The sequence below is a fragment of the Acanthisitta chloris genome, unplaced genomic scaffold (genome assembly GCF_000695815.1).
Source record: "Acanthisitta chloris isolate BGI_N310 unplaced genomic scaffold, ASM69581v1 scaffold38071, whole genome shotgun sequence".
Lineage (NCBI taxonomy): Eukaryota > Metazoa > Chordata > Aves > Passeriformes > Acanthisittidae > Acanthisitta > Acanthisitta chloris.
In genome coordinates this window covers 27,515-48,651 of record NW_008656032.1, presented here as the reverse complement: position 1 = coordinate 48,651, position 21,137 = coordinate 27,515, and the positions used below count along the sequence as shown (strand labels likewise).

The following is a 21,137-nucleotide window of genomic DNA, read 5'->3' as shown; positions in this document are numbered from 1 at the left end:
TCACCTGCCAGGTAAGGACCCCCCACCCTGCCGGGGCTGGGCCGCCCGCGGCCGCGTCCCCCGCCCACCGCCGCTTCTCCCCCAGAGCTGCAAGCAGACGCGGTGCACCTGCCCCGTGAAGATGCGCCACGTGGATCCCAAAAGGCCTCACCGCCAGGACCTCTGCGGGAGATGCAAAGGGAAACGCCTCTCCTGCGATAGCACTTTCAGTTTCAAGTACATCATCTGAGTGGGATGAGGGGTTTTGTTTAGGGTTTTTCCGGAAAACTGCAAGTAGAGCAGATTTTTTTTTTTTTGGTTGTTGTTGCTGGTATTGTTGAAGGTATTTGGTGAAGTGTAGCTAGGAAAGTATGAAAATAAAAGTATTGCAGAGCATACTCAGATGATCATGTGGGTTTGTGCCCAGCTCATTCAGAGGGTGCATGTTGTAAGTTCTGTAACTTAGGTAGGGGAAGAGCCTATGGATATTTCGTAATTCAGTGATGGTCTTTGCAGTAGCTGACTCAGGACCTTGGAGGATCTCGGGTGGAAAGGATATCTCTTGCTGTTCCTACCCTTGAAACTAGTCAAATACTTGAAATTAATACCAAATTGATGTCTGCAATAGATAGCAGAGCATCATCCACAAAAAAATCCCACCTCATAGTATTCACTTACTGTGCACACCTCTGTTCCATGTAGAAAGTCTCCTGCACCTGTTTTTATCTCACTAGAAAATGATTGAGAAAGTCTGTGCACAAACTAGGTCACTTCTGGTACAGCTGATCTGCATTTGGCTAAGCTGGTATTCTTGTCTTGACTAAAGCCAAAGAAAGGTTTTCGGAGACTAGTTCTCACAAACTGCTAGGGAAGGGAATCACTGATGGTGTGGTCTCTTGGTAAGTAAATTATCTTACTTGCACAAGGTCATGAGGAGAGGTGACACTTCAAAGGCTGAAGATATGATGCTGCATCTGCTTGGCTTCCTCTTCCACCTGCAGATGAAGCACAAGAGCTGTGCACTTAGTGGATTGTGCTTGAAGAGTTTGATCTAGTTACAGTTTAGGTGCCTGCCATCAGGGAAGAATCCAACTTTCACACCCTTCTGGGGTTGGGTTTACAACTAGCAGTGGTGTTCTGGTGTTTGGTAATAATGGCAAAACCAGCACTGATTACTTCCAGGTGATGCTCTGTGTGGGCTGTTGTTGCTGTCAGTGGTTGTGCCCTCTGTAGGGACACCATGCCTCAGCAAAGTATTACAGGCTGACTCTGGGAGTGCAACATCACTGCCTGAGCTGATTTGCAAGCCTCTCACCACCTGAGCTATATCAGCCTGAGCTAATTGACAAACTCACACCTCCACCCTGAGCCCACCCTTTAGCTAAGGGGCTGGGTCAATGTAGAGGGAAACATGCTTTTCTGAGAATGTTACCAAAGCTGTTAATTTTGGAATTTAGTATAATCACAAAGGCTTTTGCAGAACTTGAGGTAGCTTCTATTTGAAAAGATTGATTTATCTTGCTATAACAAGCTTACTTGAGACTGCTCTATTAGAGACTAAAGGGGCAACCAGTCTGAACCCACACTACAACAGCTTCAGTACCAGATGGTCTTGCACCTCTAAGTGGAAGATAGTGTATGGCAGGGTAGGCAAGCAATATTCTTTATCTCCCTTACAATATATGCCTCACTTGAGGGGCAGTGTTAGTTCTGTAGGCTTAATTCATCTTGCTGTAAATTTCTGCTTTATTTCAGTATGCCCCTTGAACCTATTGCAGTAACTAAGGCTTAATGCCTCAGTGCCAATTTTCTACTGCCAAGTAATTTTATTTATTTTTGCTGCATTCATTATAAGACAATGAAGCATTCTGAGAACTAGTAGACCTAGCCCCTCCAGAGAGTACTGTTTTAGTTCATGATTCTACCTGAAGTGTTTTTCTCTGTACCACAGTAGAAGGAAATATCCCTTTACCAGCTCACTCAGCCTTTCACAGCCAGTTCCATCCTTGCCCTCCTCAGCTTGAGAAGCACACCTGCAGCTGGGCAGTTCCCTGTTGTAGATGTGTTGCACTCACCTGTAGTTATTGTAATGAGCAGTTGTAAGTCTCCAGCTCGAGGAGGAATGCGGTTGGGGCCCCCTCTGCAGCCATCTAGCCACACTGCCTGAGTCTGCAGTTGAAACTGATTGAGGATGTCTTTTTAGTTCCAAGTATATTTCCCTCTAAGGATGTACTTCATGTTTTCTCATTTACCTTCCCCCTTCTAATGGCTGTACTCTGTTCCTGATGGATGTAGTGAGTGACTGATGAGTCTGTGCACCTTGGTAATAAGTCTGAGAACTGAAACTCTAGGCCATGTCAGTATGAAGTCATACAGCAACTCATTGCAATATGAGCAGTCCAGTGCTTCCTATTCATACAGATATCCTCACAAGCATTGCTTTGGGGATTACTTGCCATGAATATGGTGACTTATGTGGTTATCACTACTAGCCCAAAGTGAAATTTAGTACAACTTAAGGGTTGGCATTCCCCTTGCTACAGTCAGAGCACCAGTTGGTTCTGCTTGGTAAGATGTAGAGAACAGGCCTAGCTGATGTGAAGTGTATGGTGTGCTTCAGTGACTGGTCCAAGCAAGCAGCTGATGATGAAGACTCCAGCTCAGGGGAGACCTTATCACCCTCTACAACTCCCTGAAAGGAGGTTGGAGTCAGGTGGGGGTTGGTCTCTTCTCCCAGGCAAGCAGCAGGAGGACAAGGGGGCACAGACTCAAGCTCTGCCAGGGGAGGGTTAGGTTGGATATGAGGAAGAGATTTTTTACAGAGAGACTGATGATGCATTGGAATGTGCTGCCCAGGGAGGTGGTGGATTCACCATCCCTGGAGGTTTTCAAGCTGAGACTGGATGTGGCACTTAGTGCCATGGTCTAGTGACCACGGTAGGGTTGGACTCGATCTTTGAGGTCTCTTCCAACCTGGTTGATTCTATGGTTCTATGAACTGGCAGGTGGTAGCAGCAAAGAGCCACCCCTGCTTTCATCAGCTACTGCATGGTTTTGTGATGTGGAGGAGCAGAGTGCAGTGAGTGCCCATATTTAGCAAGCTTTCCTTCATGCTATAACATTCCTCAGTTCCACAGCAGTTCTACATGTCCTGCCTCTTACACAAAGTCAGTGCTTTTACTGCTTGATGCCAAAGTACAGTTCTGTACTTTTCTAGTTATTTTCCAACTTTGCTGGTCTGTCACATCCTTGACAGCATACTCTGTATCATGGGCACTGCTTCCTAGACTCAGCAGAAAGGAAAGCTACCCCTGACCTATGTGATTATGCAGAGCAGAAAGGAACAGCCTTCATGCTGCCAGTTCTTCAAAGATATCTTGAACTTGCCCTCTACAGCTTTTTCAGAGATTCTTTTGCAAGTGTTAGCTCTGTTAGTGCTCAATTTGCTGTATCTTACAGGAGATGTCTGATGTTTTGCTTGTTTCTAGACAGCTTTACCATAGCTTCAGATGTGGCACAGACCTGGCACGAGGTAACAGCTTATGCAGCAGTTGAGAAGGAGTAATTTTTGAAAAGCTTTACAATGTTTAAGTAATATCAGAGACACTCTTCTGATTCTGCTCCACAGGGCAGGTTCCACTAGCCATTGTAAGTGGAGGAAGGTGTATAACATAAGGAATCAGGTATAGGAATTCAGGTTTGTATGTTGTGACAAATCCCTTAACTGCAGAAGATGCCTAGGAAAATGCTGCTGCAGTGACACAACATAAAAGGCAAAAACATGACTTCAGGGCACCCAGGCCTTGTTGTCAGTGTTTAGTCTGTTTAGCTAAAGTGTTTAAACTCTAGCTTGTAAAAATACACAAAATGACAGATACAATGTCTTTTATTTTTACAAAAAAAAGCTGGTAAAAGGTGATGTAAATAAAAGTGTAATGCACCCCTAAATAAAACTACTTATCCCCTGTAAATACTAATTAAATAATTAAGAACACCATCTACAGTACCACAAAACCATCAAAATAATTCAATTTTATCAGGGACAGGGGAAAACAATACAGTGAATATGGATGTGCCTTGACCAGTTACAGAACTTGTTAGGATAACATAACTACTGTCAGCAGTCCAACAGCGTGCACAGTGCCTTCAATTAATGCATTTCAGCATAATTACATTTCTAGTGGGGTCCAACTCCCCCAGAAAGGCAGAGCTAAGAATTTCAATTCTACATTCTAAACTCTGGAATTAGAGCCCATTAAAAAAAAAATCACAGTGGGTAAGAGATGTATATAAAAATACTGGGTGTTCCTTTCAAATCACAGGAATTGTGGGACTACATTCTTTTTATTTTCTGGGTTTGTTTTTTTTTCTTTTTTTTTTTTTTTTCCTACAAAATGCTATTGGTTTCAACAGAATCCAGTTTGTTTTATGCTACAGACTTTGATGCTGAACTATGAGTATATTGCCTGTTTGCATGTTTTGGTAGTCAGTTTTGTTTTTGTGGATATTTTTTTTCCTCTCTCTAGTCCCAATTCCTTAGGCTTCAGTTGAGGCATGGAGACTCATATCCATGCATTCCAACTCTTCCAGCCCTGCAGACTACTCAGACTGCAGGTACTGTATGTGACTACCAATAGGGAACCCCCCTCTTCCCCTCATAGCTTTATACACCTACTGTTTTAACAGTGCATTGCACAAATTTACAAGAAAAATACTGGTTTTGCACTATACAGTTTCTAGAATATATACAGAATAAAATAAGTTAACTTCTAATGAGAATTGCTGATGGGCAGCATATATCTTTAATATACATTTTAAAGTCTCTGCAGGCAGCTACTTTTTTGGTTAGTTGTTATCAATATTTGTAACATAAGCACTGGTCAGAGAACTGAGCAGCATTCCAATAAAGTTAACAGATATATTATTTCTTTTAGAAACACTGAGAAATCCCAGTTTAAAATATTAAATGTCCTAACATTTACACACTATGAGGATTAGATCTAATAAAATAAAATTTCTTCAAAAATAATCTTGCAGCTCTTTTAAGCATGCTCTGAGACCTTATTTACCAATCATCCATCCCTTCAAAAAAACAACTGTCACATAGCCATACATTCTAGCTCACACACATCATTTCCTTGTTACAGACAACAAAAGCAAATGAAACAGTGAGAAGTCAATGGTTTTTGCAGTCGTGAGTCATTCTCCTCATGTTTGACCACACATTCTTCATGATGTTGCAAAGTGTCTCGTTAGGGATTAGTTGATGATTATATCTACTACTGCTGGAAAGCCAGGAAGGCTTGCAGGTCTTCAGCCAAAATGAACCAGCCTCAATTTTAGCCTCATCCCACCTGCGATATTGGATCGACCTGTAGAGACTATTACTGCAAACATCATTTATGGTTCTGTTACGACAGAAAATAATGCATACATATGCATTACATTTAAGCCCTTTTCCTTTCATGTAGTTTTTATAGATAAATTTAATAAAAAAATACTACTGCCACACAGGCTGCTGTGTAGAAAGAGCAGTCAGGTAGGATGTTCAATTTTCAGATTTTTTACTTTTGAGGAAATAGTTTCTTGCTGTGATAAAACTGTGTTGGTTGTCAGGATTGCTGGAGGTTTGTTTTTATGTTTTCATGAAAGGTGCTCTGAAGTGTCTTCACCATCAGTTCTTTTCTAAATGACGGGTTCAGAATCCAGTGCGCACAAAGTTTATTCCTGGTTTGATCTTCCCTAGAAGCTGATAGGATTGCACCATGCGTAGAGACTCTCGAATTTCTAGATTCAGTTCCATCAGCTTTGAGCTGGCCTCAGACATGTCTTGGTTGGAGCCTACAACTGCAAAGCTCCCAGTTTGGCCAAGTGTCTGATGACGGAAATATATGTGCAGCAATGTCTGAACTGGGTCATCTTCAGAGCTGCCAAAGATGTCGTGGGGCCAAATTGATCTGTAAACACACAGTTTGGATTTAAACATTTAAAAAAATTTAAATGTCTAAATATTGTTGCTCTTTAAACATTTGAACAGGAGACATAAGAAAATGCAAGAGAAGTGTTTCTTCCATAGAGTCCTGATAGTTAACAGTGTCATTTCTTAGAGATAAATTTTAAAGAACAAGTACTACTAGAACTGCTTTTTTAAAAAGTTTTAAAATGTGTATGAATAAGCTGTAATGAAACAACAGTGCTTGTCCTTTTCAATAAGGACATCCAGCAAGAGCTGAAAAAAATGGCATAGTGCCTATCCCTGTCTTTAATTTAAAGAGATCCATTAAGAAACTCAGATCTGAAAGCAATCCTTAAGCACTTACCTGAAAGCTTTGACCTGTGCTACAGCTGACACAAACTCCTTGTTTCTCAGGGTTTCAATGAGAGCGTGAATAGCTGTTTCTGTGCTAGCTTGGGAAGCCTCTGCAATTTCAATTTCTTCAATACCACTGTCAGACACAGCCTCGGCCTCTTTCAGGCAGCTCTCCAAAAGAGCAAGTTCTTCAGACATGTTTATGACCTAAAACAAGTATAAGTTACCTTTTCTAGTTGAAATGCGTTTTCAGCCAGATTAATTTTCAGCAGATCAGATTTACGTTTTTCCTCCTCTTTGCAATAATAAATGCAAACCAGAAAAAGGACATCCAAAGATTTGCTGCAGTTAATTTAATGGCCCAAGTGTGCATGTCAGGTATTTGAGCTTTCCCCTGATGAAGTTTCCCTCTTAGTTCTTTTAAAATTTGTTTCAAAGAATAATTTTCTTTTCTCCCTACATTACACAATTAAACTGGCTAGAAGAATTAAACACTTCAGAGGAGTACAGCAGCAATTGTGTTATTATAAGGGCAGCTTAAAGACAAACTCTGCGAGACTGGTAACCCAGGAAACACAGGGGTGATAGAAAGGGACTTCCAGCACAGAACTCTGTTGAGTGGAGCTGCTGTGCCTTGATTGGAGCTTGATTAGAATACACCAGAAGTGCTACTGAAATATATAAAATCCTCATCACTGGACTCCCTGTGTTCCTGTCTATTTAGAAGCTTTCAAGCTGTACAAAAATCAACACAGATAATTGAACATCTCAAAGTTGTTGTGAGCTCTTCTTAAATCTTTTAATTGGTTATAAAATAGCTGGTACCCTCCTCCAGTTTCTAAAAAGATGTCCCACTGATAAAAATGTTACCAAAATGTATTTTAAATTGTTTGTCTTGAAAAATGTCACCAACTACTAGCTAAATGGCATGGTTTTCATTACCTCTGCTTCTTTTTTGATTGTTTTTACTTGACTGATGAGTTTGCAATAGGCTTGGAACAGAAGCAGCAGCTGGAAATGCAACTTGTATAGCCTCCGACACAACTCCAGCTCCTACAAATGTAAGCAACACTATTATATTCAGGAACTGTCAAACATCTACTATCCAGTACAAGAGACAATAAATGACAACTTCTTTGGTATAGAATGTGCAAAATTACAAGTAGTTATTTGGTTACTAAAGAAAATGCCAGAAAGATTTCAAAGCTAGCATAGCAGGAAGCTAGTGGAGAGCAGATTAAAGCTTCATTCAGTTCCAGATTTACAGGTAGCCTCCCTCACATAGATTTAAAGTTTACTTTATAATAAGAAGTTACATTTCCAAGAAGGTGGGTGGGGTGGGACGGAAGTGATACAACAGGCATTCTGAAATGTGATGTTCCAAGACAGAGTTTCATAGATCACTTTTACTGTTGGTATTTTACTGTTTTAAATTCAAGCTCTAATACCCCAAAGAAGTAGTTGTGGTCTGTCAGTATGGAATCTTTCATAACCATTAATATTTATATTGTAAGCATAGTATATAACCTGGCCCTTAGCTTACACTGCCTGATGGAGTAAGAGGAGAATAATTCCATTCCTGGAGGCAAGAAAAATGTTTCCTTTATAAAAGGTAGCCTGTATTCTATTTTAGAAAATACCACATGATATATTCTTAAGGCAAGGAAACAGCAGCATTAACTTATGCACTGTCTTGCTTCCATTTTTATGCATCTAAAACACTAGTCATAAGTGAGACAGTGTTAATACTCCTTTACAGACAGACATCAAAGCAACTGCTAATGGCATAATCTTCTATAACGTTCTACTAACTACAGTGTTTTATTATCTACAAAGGACCAACAGTTCAATGGGTTAGATGATGCAAAATTAAAGCACACAGCATTTCTGTAAGAGTCTATGACAAGACATCATTATTTCACAAATGGACACCAGGTTGGTGACTGGCATGGTTAAGTATTTGATAAATCAAGAACCATCACTTACTGCTAGAATTTCCATTTGCTAAGCAAGAAGATGAGCAGGTCACAAAAATACAAAGAAAGAGAAAGATCAAGAATTAGTGTAGGAAATCATTTTAATTAGAGTAAAAGACGTCCCAAGTAAAATGGAAGAAGAAATACAAGTAACATGCTCCAAACATACCCTGAATGTAAAAAGTTAGCAGACTGAATTTGAAGTGAAATTGCTTGCTTCTCTAACTAGAGATAGACAGCATTGGCTTTGTTGTCCCACAGCATAACAGACTTCACTTACAACCCTGTCTGGTCTTTATCCCTTGCGTAGTCTTTACGGTACACAAATTTAAAGTAATCAAAGCCAAGGACACTTAGATCTGAACAATGATCTGGACATCTGTACAATGCTTCTTACTTGTTCTGTGCCACCATAGTTTGAAGCAAAAATAATACCTTTTAACTTCTGAGATGTTAATTTGGATTCCGAATCAGTTTAGAAAATTCTTGGTTTTGCTAAACTCAATTCTCAGCACCTCTGAGAGATTTCTGTAATGTGATTGCACTTGGTTTCTACAAGGTGTTTCAGAAAAACATTTGGAAAAGGGAGAGAAACTCCCAGAAAATTTATTAGTTAGACTTGGGACCTGAACTTCACTTCTGAGCTTTGTACAGCACTAAGTGTATTGATGGCATTTAAGCAGGTACAGTGGTCACAGAATATCCTGAGTTGAAAGGGACCCACTAGGATCATCACAGTCCAACTCATGGCCCTGCACAGGACAGGCCCAAGTATCATACCATGTGCCTGAGAGCAAAACGTACAAAGATGCAACTGATGTCTGATTCCAACAGACAGAAGCAGTTCATCTTTACTAAGCACAGTTGTACACAATGTGCATAGTAAGTTATATACTATGTGCTCAACAGGCTGTGAACATTGCATGGCTTTGTTCCGTACTCTGTGCTATTAGATGCACAGCACGATTATTAGGTAAGAAAAAACTTCTGCTGCACAGAACCCTGAAGACTTAATGTCTTGAACTGCTGAAATTAACATGGATTTGATGACTCACTTGAATGAAGCCCAGAGAATCAGACTTTGAGAAATGGCAGGGACAACTGTTTAATAATTTTAGTCATTAAGTTCCAGTGTTCTTAAAGCCAAGTCTCATTATTATTGTGAGTCATAATTAATCCCTTTCCCCCAAATCACACCTTGATAGCTATTCTGAAAATTCAAGAGAAGATTTCCTTTCAAAATGGCTTTGTACTGCTTCAGTGTCTTTCACATACATTGAGAAATAATCTGATTTGTCTACCTGCCTGTCCTGTAGACAGTCTAGCCAGAGTCCAGATGCATTCTTTCAGGCTTGTGTGTAAGTACTAATAGCAAAAACTGAATAATTAGATTTCCTTGCAAGTCTTCTGGCAATGCACAAGCCAGAACTGAATTAATCTCACTATTCCTTATTGACCACTGTGCTAAAAATTAGTGAGAAAATCTTGTGTTAGTGAATGAAAAATATGTTTTCCTGAGACATTTTTAGCATTAACTACTTGACTACATAGAACTTATCAGCCTCACACTCCATTTACAAGGACTTTTGAAACAATGACCTTACACTTGGTAACTTCTCAATCTCCTGCAAGTCACCATAAGCTTCTGCAAATAAATTTAGAACTTCTGTAAAGAGTGTATGTTTATGAAGCAGGGTAAGAGGACTCTGCCTTCTCAATGCATACTAAAATGATTTTGACTGAACCTGTGAGTACAAGGAGCACATAAAAACTGCTTTTATTCCATGCCTTGGTTTCCCTCGCTAGACAGTGGGAACACTAACATTTACCTTCATGGTAAAAATGGTTATGTTCTAACAGCTAAATGTTAGAACAGTTTTTTGGTGTATAGAAACAGTATTATAAATACAGACTAAAATGCTGCTTTTTTACTAATATGCAGAACATTTACTGTATTGTATTAGTAAATGTTGTTCCCTATTTCTAAACACATACCAGTCAGTATACGAAGGTGTAAATCAAGTGTAAATTACACTACACTATGTGTTCATAGGCAAAGCAAAAGTCCTTGCAAATGGCAGCAAATTATTTTGCTGTATTTGTATTATCTATGCTTATCCATGTGAAATTTTTTTTTAAAATGTGCAACTTCAATGCATTATAAAAAATCAACAGTATATTATCACATATTTCACTACTCTAAAAATTCAGGTGCAGTTTGTGATTGAACTTAAAAATCCCAAACAGATATATATGACAGCAAAAGAAAACTATAAAAGTCCAAGGACACTGCAGACATTTCTGTTGCTGATGACTCCATTTCCAGCAACAGTAGGATGACCAAGTGCACCAGTGAATATAGAGTTCAGTTGAATAAAAGGAATAAAATTCCCCCTTTCTAAGCTTGGATTTGGGATTTTTGTCAAAATGTCATGGTGAAAAGGTAAGGTCATCCTGCTACCTGCAGTTCTACTTTCTTACATCTCGCACTGTTCTTATTACAGGACTTTAGATGGCAGATTCCTCATACCTACTAATGTCAGGTTTTGGATTTGCTTTTTTACCACGTGTGTCAATATTATGCAGCTATTAAAGAATATTTTAAAAACCCAATCCTGGTCCACTTGGGGAAAAACTATCACTTACTATAGCATTAGTAATATTAAACATGGATGACTGCCATGCAAATACACACAAAATTTAATATTAATAGGTTACTTCACCTATTGTTAAGATGATATTTTGACAGAAGTGTTTCATGAGCTTTTTGCCATACTGCTACTTTACTCCCCGTTCTGTAATGGCTCAGGAAAGGTCTTGTATAGTGTATATATATAGTACTAATTATATTAAATTCAGTAGAGGTTTCTGTCTAGACAGTTTATCTGAGCATATAACTAGAATGCTAATCTTTTCTTTTTTCCAGAAACAGCTGCAGAAAAGCAGACTTGGTGGTACACAGATGGTATCTAGTCTGCTTATCTACTCAGTGTTATTAAGTCTAGAACCCAAGACAGGTCCCCAGTTTTTATTAAAAAGACCCATTTTTATTAGACTACCACTTCATGAGTTTACAAAAGATAGGATGATAACTGAAATGAAAAGCTTTTCAGACATTTTTAATCTATCTGAAAATATTGGAATTTTGTTCAATATAATTTATTTTTTTTTAATCTCATATCTAGAGACTCACAAATGACATACCTGGGCATCTGTGTTAGTGCCATGAATACCATCATCAGTACCAAATGTTCTTTTGCAGTCTTCTAGCCACTGCAAAATAAATACAAACGAGATTAAACATCTTCTGAAACAGAGCAAACTGAAGACTGTGCTAAAACTAGGTAAGACATTGCTTCAAGTCCTGCACATTCTCCAGATTACATAAGAAATTGTGACATGAAATCACTTGTTTACCAGTGTTGTTTGCAGTAATGATATCCACTCTGATGTATCACTTTCTAGTTTTTAGTGTCCCTTCTGTTGTGAATTTCCTGTAGCCTTCACTACCCAAGGTGGGGATAGTGCACTGCAGCGTAAATACTAATGGATGACTGAATTTGGATACTGTTACAGTGAGATGTGTGGGAGGGTGGAGGCAGAAACATCCATTTTATTACAGGAGATCATTTGCTGCACAAGGTTTACACCCACATGATTTAACAGCATTTAAAATACAGCAATAATTCACATTAGAGAGTTAACGTAAGCCTATGGTATTTCTTGGGACTGCTTTAGAAACAGAAGTGAGTAGAGCTCTCCTGTGTAAGCAGATGCAAGTGCAGGTTTACTGGATGGAAAAAAAAAATCAAATTCTCCAGTGTGACTTCAGCATCACCTCCAGTTCATACAAGCCAAGGAGTATTCTTGCCTTACACAATGCAAACATGCAGGGCTGTATTTAACCCCAGTTCCTATAGCAGACAACAAGGGTATTAATTTCAGTGGGCAATCACTTCTTTTAGCTTTAACCAACCACACAATTTCTCATAAAACAACTTCCATGGTACTGGCATTCACACGAATATCAGTGTTACTGTAAAGCATTTAGAGAATCAAATATGTTCTTGTTGGACAAAACAAACTGATCACTTCACTGACAGTGTCCAGCATATTTTTCTGTACAGTGCAAACAAGTGCAAGCATGAGGTAATTGGGTATTACTGAAATGAGAATATATCATGTCGAGCTAAAGCACAGAATATCTTCTGAAATGAGGAACAGGCTCTATACATCCAAGGAAGAACAATTTAGCATACTGCATGCTTGGTATCTTGAGTCTCAGAGGAAATCTTAGTGACCTTTTTCTAACCTTTGTCTGATGCAAGAAAAAGAAAAATGTGATTTGCCATCTGCTCAATTTAATAAAGGTTACTTAGTGAATTAACTAGGCCTGTGTGCTTATCAAGAGGAGAAATGGAATTCTCTAAACACTGTGGTGTCAGTTTCAATTAGTGCCATAGATACCAATGTACACAGCAAATCTCATTTTTCTTTTTATCTGACAGCATCCATCGGTAACAATGGAATAGGTTTGCACTGGAACAAACAGCATCAGCAGCTGGGAAGCTAGTATTTATTTTCACACACTGCCCTTTTAAGATCTTTAAATCTGAAAACCAGTCCTGAATAAAGGGTGTGCCTAGAACGCTATGCATCACCTCATATTCTCTGTTACATTTATCTGATGCAGTGTATCTTTGCCTCTAATACCCAGGTGAAGTCAAAGCAGTTTCCTTGCAAGGAAAGAGAACAAAAGGTCCAAAAAGGTAACAATATTAATTTGCTAAGAATTTTTACAGAATATATGTTCAGCATGGTAAAAAGACCTAAGTTTTCTCTTTGGGAACAACAGTAGATTGTGTGACAAAATAACCTTCTTTATATGCTTGCTTTACATCAATTTATGATTTCCTCATACATCTCCTACAAAGATATAGGGTGAAGTGTTGCTGAAAGCATAACTGGGGTTGGTCTTGATCATAGCACAGGTTGATTTGCAAGATTAACCCCTAGACAGACATGCTAAACCACCGCCAGTACTACAGGTACCTTTCTGTCTTATCCTGGTACCTAGGTAAGAGTTTCAAGCAACTGCAGCCCACACAGCACTGATAGTGACAAACATCATCTATCAGGGTAAACTTTCAATAACAGTTTTTCATAAAAGGAGGTAATGTACAGAATTTTCCAGTGGTTGGTTCTAGAGGATACATGCAAATAACACTTATTTAAATATATGTTAATTTATGTTTATTATACAAGAACCCAACCACTGAGTTTGATCATTTTTCTGCATGCTCCTATGAAAAAAAAGCAAGGATCTGCAATAAACTCATTAAGCATTTTGCCTTAATACTTTCAGACTGAACAGGATACACAGCACAATTGCCTGCAACAACAGAAATTTTTACTTGGGGAAGTCTCATTCAATCATTGCCTATACTCTGAGAGGACAGAGTAAGAAAACCAATAAAACATATCTAAGAAGTAGCTTTGGAAGATTCTCGGTCTACATATACTATGTAATACACACACCAACAGCTAAATACTTTTTAAAAAGTTTTAGAAAAGTAAATTACCTGATATTATTAGTTACTACTTCTACAGTAACATGGTCAATAAGTACTTAAATAATGCACTAAATTATCTAAAAGACACGCTGTCAAGAGTCAGAGAGGACTGGTCAAAGCTAAGACCAGTAGCTCAGTACTGCTTCTATTTACAAATGACTAAATAAAAATAAAACCCTGACAAAATGCTCTCAGTTACTTCAGAACAATTCCTGTCACCCTGTGAACCTTTGTCCTGCTCCAGTCACTCATAAATGCTGTGGCAGATGACAGGCTGACCACAAAAACTTGTTACTGGAGTCCCTTTTGACAGTTCCACTCCAGAAAAGCAAGAGTCCTTCACTATGATATAATGACAGAGGCCATTGAACTAATACCTGTATTTGTTTATCTAGTCAAATAAAATACAACGAAGTTCTTCATCCTCAGCATGGATTTATGTCAATATGATATGTGGCAGTGCAAAACTGCTAAAAATACGTTTAGTGAATTCATGGCTAACTGCAAAGCATGTGATTTTAACTCACCACACTTTGACAAATCAACCAAACTGGGGCAAATCAGTTAGCCTCTCTGTGCTATCAGTTCTGCTCTCTAAAATGAGGCATAAAATACATGATTTTCTCATAGGAGTGATGACATTACGCACTGAACATTGCCAGACATTAAGTATTACATCGAGTAAAATAATCTTAGTCATTAGATGAGTACTTTGTTTCTGATTAAGCCTACATGGCAAAATGTAGCTCATTATATTAGATCAAATAAATTGTTATTACCACAGAGCAGGGCAAAAAAAAATGCAGCAACTCTTTAGCAGAAATGCTGGCCTGGATCCTAGAAACAGTTTATCTACATTAACCATGCTGTGTGGCATACTTCAGCATTGGTTTCAAGGAAACTGTGCTGCTTTTGAGATCCTTTCCAAAGAAAAAGGGGATGTCTAATCTATTCAACAGGTGAGCTATCAGCAATCCTTGCAAGGCAGAGGCCATAACTTCCTAATAAACTCTGCCTGATCAAGAAAACATGGAGCCACTCATGCTGCAAAATACAGCTCTACCAAGATACCACATCTTGAATTCTGGTTCTGTTTCACACCACTCAAACCTGCCTCTACAGCCACTGTCATGGTCTCACAGGATGCTGAGATGGTAAAATTCAGCATGTTCCATTTTCTTCGGAATCATTCTCTCTCTACAACAAAAGCCCCATATAGATAGTCTCTCTCTCTCCCTCTATTTCCAAAACTGATTATAGATCCATGTTTCCTTTTGGCCCTTGAAATATAAACCTTACCTGTTTCAGTTTTCTGAAGTTAGCATCTTACTTTCTGAACTTCACTCAAAAGTTCACAAAACCAAATGTACAGATCCTTGCTACAGAAATATTCAACTTTTAAGTTTTGCATTTCTTTGACAAAGGGTATAGCCACTAGCATTTACCTTGAAAACTAAACCTCATAATTCTACACAACTGACACAAACATCAGCCTCAATGAGATCCAGCTGCAAGATGAGCCCTAAATTTATGCATCTATGTATGATACAGCTGTGTAAGTCCTCAGTACTGTCAGTGGAGATCCAGCCATCAGAGGGCAACAAGTCAGCATCTACATTAGGACAAAATGCATTGCTCTCTTGATTTCTTTTATTGTATTGACCTGATCCTTGAATATTATGGGTGTCAAGGCACTTAATTCCCATATAGAGAGTGACCTGTAAATGTCAATCTGAAGTGAATCCCACATCCTTCAAGTCTAATGAATAAGCCAGAATGCTCCTAAAGAAAAAAAATACCACTATTTATTGAAATTAATGTTAAAAATATTTGAATATTTTTAAAAGAGGATTTTTTATTAGGAATGCAGTTTTCCCAGTGTTTGTGGATTTGGGCAGTGTTGCATATTCAATTTCAGAAATATGTGCAGCAAAAATTAATTACACATAAGAAACAAACAGGTTCAGATTATACACATAGAATAGTAGTAAGAAAAGGAAACAGGATTTTATTTCAGAGACGTTTTCCACAGCTTACTTTCAGATACCTACTCTTGATGAGTAAGTTTTATACTTTTGGTTTGAAATGTAAAAGACTCACCTGTTCTGCTGCCTCTCTTTTGACATTATAGGTATCCAAGTGTTCTTGGAGCTCTAGAACACTGAACTTCAATGTTTCTAACAGGCCACAGGACAATAGCTGGAAGATAAAAGCAATCACCTCTGTAGTCATGTAACATCTGACCATAATCCATATAGTCTGATATCTAAATTATATGATACAAAATCCCAAGTCTGCATTTGGGAAAGCAAACAAATTAGAATTAGTTGAGTAGAGATCATTTGTGACACCTCTGAGTAGGTGAACTAACACATGTAGCTGCACCAGTTGCATCAGTGAACAACAGTTTTAATTCCAAAGTAAAAGCAGTACCTAGTTAACATCTGAAAGAGAGATTTCAAAGCAATTTTTAGATCTTGCAGAAAGAATAGTATTTGATACACACACCACTAGTGTAAACAGAACAGCCTGTAGCAGGAAAAAAGGTACTGCTGCTGGATTGCTCCTGTAGCAACCTAAATAGTATTCACTGAGGATTAACTTGCCCTTCTCAATAGACAAACTATCCCACCAGAAAAGGCTTCTTCAGCCTGTACAACCAGGAACTGTCAAAGCAGGAACTGTTGGATATTTGGAGATTTTTCTACCACTAATGACTACCATGGTTTCAAAATCTCCTTTTCATTCAGGGGCCGCTACCTCAGATTTATTCCAAAAGCATTTCACCCTGTATTTTTATTTTCAATTAGGTTTCTCTTATTGATCCTTCTCCTGCCACTTCCTGCAATAAACATGCCTTTAACATGATGCTTCCTCCCTCACAGTGGTCACCCCTTGCACACATTAAGAGCTCTGTACTTTATCAGTGAGAAGTAATCTGACAAGTAGGTTCATTTCAATTAAATTATTTGGAGAAGAAAGATTTATTTACACAGTATTTGTCAATGTAATAACACTAATGTGTGCATGTGCATACATATGCACGTACACACAAGTCTATATATTTGTGTGCATATGTGTTATGTTTATGATTCCTTTGTATTTATATTTACTTATTTATTTTTAAAAACACTGTTCTAGCTAGACACTAGTGCAGCTCTTCTTGTGGCATCTCATCATACAAATTCCTTTTTTTGGTTAATTTCTACTGCTTTTAAAGCTGCAGAAGTTAAGCAGAAAATATTACAGGTGGTTTCCTTGAAATGCACCATCTGTGTCATGCTTTTTTAGTCCTCCTATTCTTAAGCGAGATCACAAGAACAGAGCTGCCTCTTAGCACCAAGGCAAAAAAAAACAGGTCAGGAGAAGAGTCTCACAGTGGGTCAAGGCCAAAAATCAATCTACCTCAGCCCCACATCTGACAATGTCTAGTGGCAGTTGCCTAAAGAAAGGCAAACGTGATCCACCTGCCCCAGAATGCTTTCTTAGCCTCTGTCAATGTGCTGTTCTGCATGTTCACAAAATCTATCCAGGGCTGTTTCTTTCACGAATTTCTTCAGTTACTTTTTGAAAACATGAACAGACACTATAAAAACTGACAGTGTTTCATGGTTTGATTATATATCACATGAAGGATCTTAGTTCTGTATGTTTTGTAAGTCACTGCTAGCTTAGTTTCATCACCCTTAACATCAAATAAGACAGCAATAAAATAATTTCTATCACTTATCCTTGATAATCAAGATACCTATGGACAGATTTCTCTTCTCTCATACTCGTATTTTATATGGAAGCCATTCCACATATTTCATAACCCCTGTGATCTTTCTTGGACATTTTCCCACGCAACTGCATTTCCTCTGAGAGCAGGGAACCAGAACTGCCCCCAGAATCCAGGATGTAAGTATACTGGGGATATGTTTCCTGTTTTGCTGTCTCTTTTCTTAATAATTCTAGCAGAGCGTTTTTTTGACTGCTGCTGAACATTGAGCTGACTTCTCATATTGGTATTTATTATAAGCAAGATTTCAACTTGCATAACAAAAACAATTCAAAGCCTTCATTGTTTATTTGTAGCAAGAATGTTTCTCTCACGCATCACTGAATATATGCATAAACAACACAATATAAAAGGCAAAGTTGCTGCTAGATAACTAGGATTCTTTTTTCTTAGCCGTGCAGAGAATAAGGAATAAATATGAACAAGCAGGGAGGGTAAAGAATAGTATCAGAATTTAAGTGGTATCTACTATCAGTAAGTTCCCTCACTGTTCACTGTTACAGCTGGAGGTTATTTTTTGAGAAAATGCATTTCTCATTAGTGTTTTCAAATGTTCATGACATGTAGTGGCCACTCGACATTTTCATTCTTTTGTGATTTCAATGATAAAGATTTTTTTTTCCTTCACATGTTAAAACATCATTTTGTATGTTAGATGAAAATGTTTAAGCAGACAGGTATTCCAACGCTCAAGTTTGAGATCTTACCGTTTCCGCATCCACAAAGACCGTTGGACATTCTGAACATAACATCATCACTTCCAGAGAACTTTTAAATTTTGTTCCAATGCGCTGTAGACTTTCACCAAGGAAGCTGACAGAATCATTTGTTATAGATACAAACTTTCTTTGAATGGTCTAGAAATCAAATCAGAAAAACACTCCTTTTACATTGTATTTCTTTGGGCTTTTTTGATTGAGAATTTCAGAGAAAATTTCCAACATGACAGCATACACTTTGCTCATTAAATGACAAACTAATACTTAATTTCCTCTGAGTATTTATGCAAAACTAGCTCCAGAAAATGCAATCAATCAATAAAACCAGCCTGTATCTATAAAGACAATGACTCCTTTCACATCTAGACCTTCAGCATCAGTATAGCTCGATGACTGTTCATCTTTATGCAATGCAGATAGTTCAATTCATTTTCAAGTGTTTGTGTTGCAGAAAATTATACACAGAGTTTTACCAGTTGCCATACGACCTGTGTAGCACAATCTGTGTCTACAACTGCCACCTGCAGGGTTTCTACCTTCTTCAGAAATCAGTCCTATGTATATCACATTTGATTATGCAGACTGTCAGCTTGGCCTAATGTAACACTGTGCTCGGCTGTATATTATTTCATAAATCCTACAAGTTACATGTAGAATAAAACTATATAAAGATTATCTTTTCAGCTGCAAAGTTAAACACAGTGTAGGTGCCAGAAGGCAAAACGGAAAGGTCCAGTTGAACAAGGCCTCCAGAGTCTCACTGAATACTTTTAACCCTCCTCTGTACCCAGTAACAACTCCTCAGGAATACTTTGTCCATGCTTGATCTGGACTGCTATTGCAATTTTTCCTGGAGTATCCACCCTTCCAGCTGCCTGAGGGCTATCCTGTCAAGCCACAGAAAGTTTCACCTTTCTTCCTAGCTCCCTTTTTAATGAACACAAGAGAATATGAACTCTTGTTTTACCACTTCCAGGAAATGAATGAACGTGTGAAAAGCAACTGTTGCTGTGCTTCAGTATAATACAGAGAAACCAAATCCCTGAGGTCTAGATGAAGCAAAAAGACAAAAATCTACAATCAGTAACAGGAATTTCATGGCACTGTGGCAAAACACTTGGTTCACCTAAAAATGGAAAATGGACATAGATGCAAAACCCCCAAGTAATTCCATGGCAAAAGTATGAATTCCTCTCATGTAAGTTACTTTGTAGTACTGACTCTAAACCTGTCTATATATATGGGATGAAATATGTGCTAGAGTGGGGCTTTCACTGAGAAATTTATTATGATATATAAAACAGCAGGCAAAATTAATACTAGAGATAGAAGAAAGGGTTGGAGTCAGAAGGTCTTGGTTTATAGTCCTGAATCTGCTCTTAGCTCATTTGGCACATTGCCTGTAAATAAAATGGATTAATTATGCTTGTCCTATCCCATAGGAATTGCAAAGAATCATTACTTTGAAAATGTAAAAAAACCCATCCCCTGCATATAGGGAGGAGTGAGCCAGAAAAATTAAACCAGAGGTATTTTGAGTTGGATATCAGATCTATGATGTAAATATAGTTAAATACAGGCATTTGAAACTTCCAGCTTTAGTGGATCTCCTGGTGTTGCAATTACTTACTTCTCTGCAGAAAAAACACTTCTCTTACAAGACAGATGCAAGATAAATTCATTAATGTTCGTCATGCTGCGATCCCATAATAATGACTCCAAAAAAAAACCCAGGAGGAAGACATTAATTCTGTAATCAACAGATTACTGGGTGACATTCAGAAAATAAAAGGAACACAGCCTGAACTAAGAGCTTACAAGAAACACTGAACTGGTTTTTGGAGCCTTTTATATTTTTTCCTTATTTCCTGAGCAGAATCATTCCTAGACACTGAATACAGCAGATATCCCATGGATAAACAGTGTATGACAATGCAACATTCTTTCAGTAACATGGTTTTTTGGTCTGCTTTCCATTTGCTTTCTCAGGCTTCTTGCTCCCATAATCTTGCGGCGTTTGCAGTTACAAAGGGAAGAATAGTTTCAAAAGTAGGAGGAATGGATTTCAGACAAGCAATTATGCACTGACAATTCACTGACCTGAAACAACCTTGAAAAGACGTGAAATGTATAGACAGCACAAGATCCATCTGTATCTGACAGCATCTGATTGACGTGGCAGCGCCAGGCTTGCTCTTCATCATCATATGCCACTGGCTGGAAAGCTGCCAATATGGCAGAAAGAAATGGGGAAGGAGGTGGGGAAGTCTGTACTTCTGGGAAACCATCCTGCTCTTCTTCATCTTGGCTACAAATAACAACAGAAAAAAATCAACTCCTCAGCAAATGTTTTTAGGAAAAAAAACCTCTTCATTTTGGTAAGAAGAAAAAAATTAGAATTTTGGATTCAGAATAGCATTTTGTAAAATAAATAATGGATCAACTAAGGTAACTGAACCAAGAAAAGAGGAAACAATCAGAAATTTTGGCTACTGAAATATAAACATTGCTTATACTCTCAAATACTTCCAAAGTTTATTAAAACATGTCAGTTCTCTGTATAGCTACAGACAAAGGGCTCTCTGTAGGTTATATATAGCTATACACAGCAATAGACATATACACACACACCCCACTCAAACTGGCATTTTTTTTCATATCCCTAGTAACTGGATTAACATTCAATTCTTCAAACTTACATTCATCTGAACAGATGGCCCACCAGTATCTGTAACAAATGTTAGCCTTCCTTAAAGGAAGCACAAGAGCTCATTTTATAACTGTCTTAAGTAACATAAG

General features: G+C 38.2%; 1 protein-coding gene across 1 annotated transcript in view; it reads right to left on the bottom strand.

Annotated features, from left to right (window-relative positions):
- Positions 1-5,385: 5,385 nt before the first annotated feature.
- Positions 5,386-21,137, bottom strand: part of LOC103811207 (protein furry homolog-like) — a gene marked incomplete at its 5' end in the record, with an annotated part of 43,024 nt that continues 27,272 nt past the window's right edge. The window contains 8 exons of the mRNA XM_009084160.1: positions 5,386-5,936; positions 6,300-6,496; positions 7,232-7,342; positions 8,276-8,293; positions 11,470-11,538; positions 15,939-16,037; positions 18,327-18,476; positions 20,439-20,646. Coding sequence (XP_009082408.1) covers positions 5,678-5,936; positions 6,300-6,496; positions 7,232-7,342; positions 8,276-8,293; positions 11,470-11,538; positions 15,939-16,037; positions 18,327-18,476; positions 20,439-20,646 — 1,111 coding nt within the window. The remainder of the gene's footprint in view (positions 5,937-6,299; positions 6,497-7,231; positions 7,343-8,275; positions 8,294-11,469; positions 11,539-15,938; positions 16,038-18,326; positions 18,477-20,438; positions 20,647-21,137) is intronic.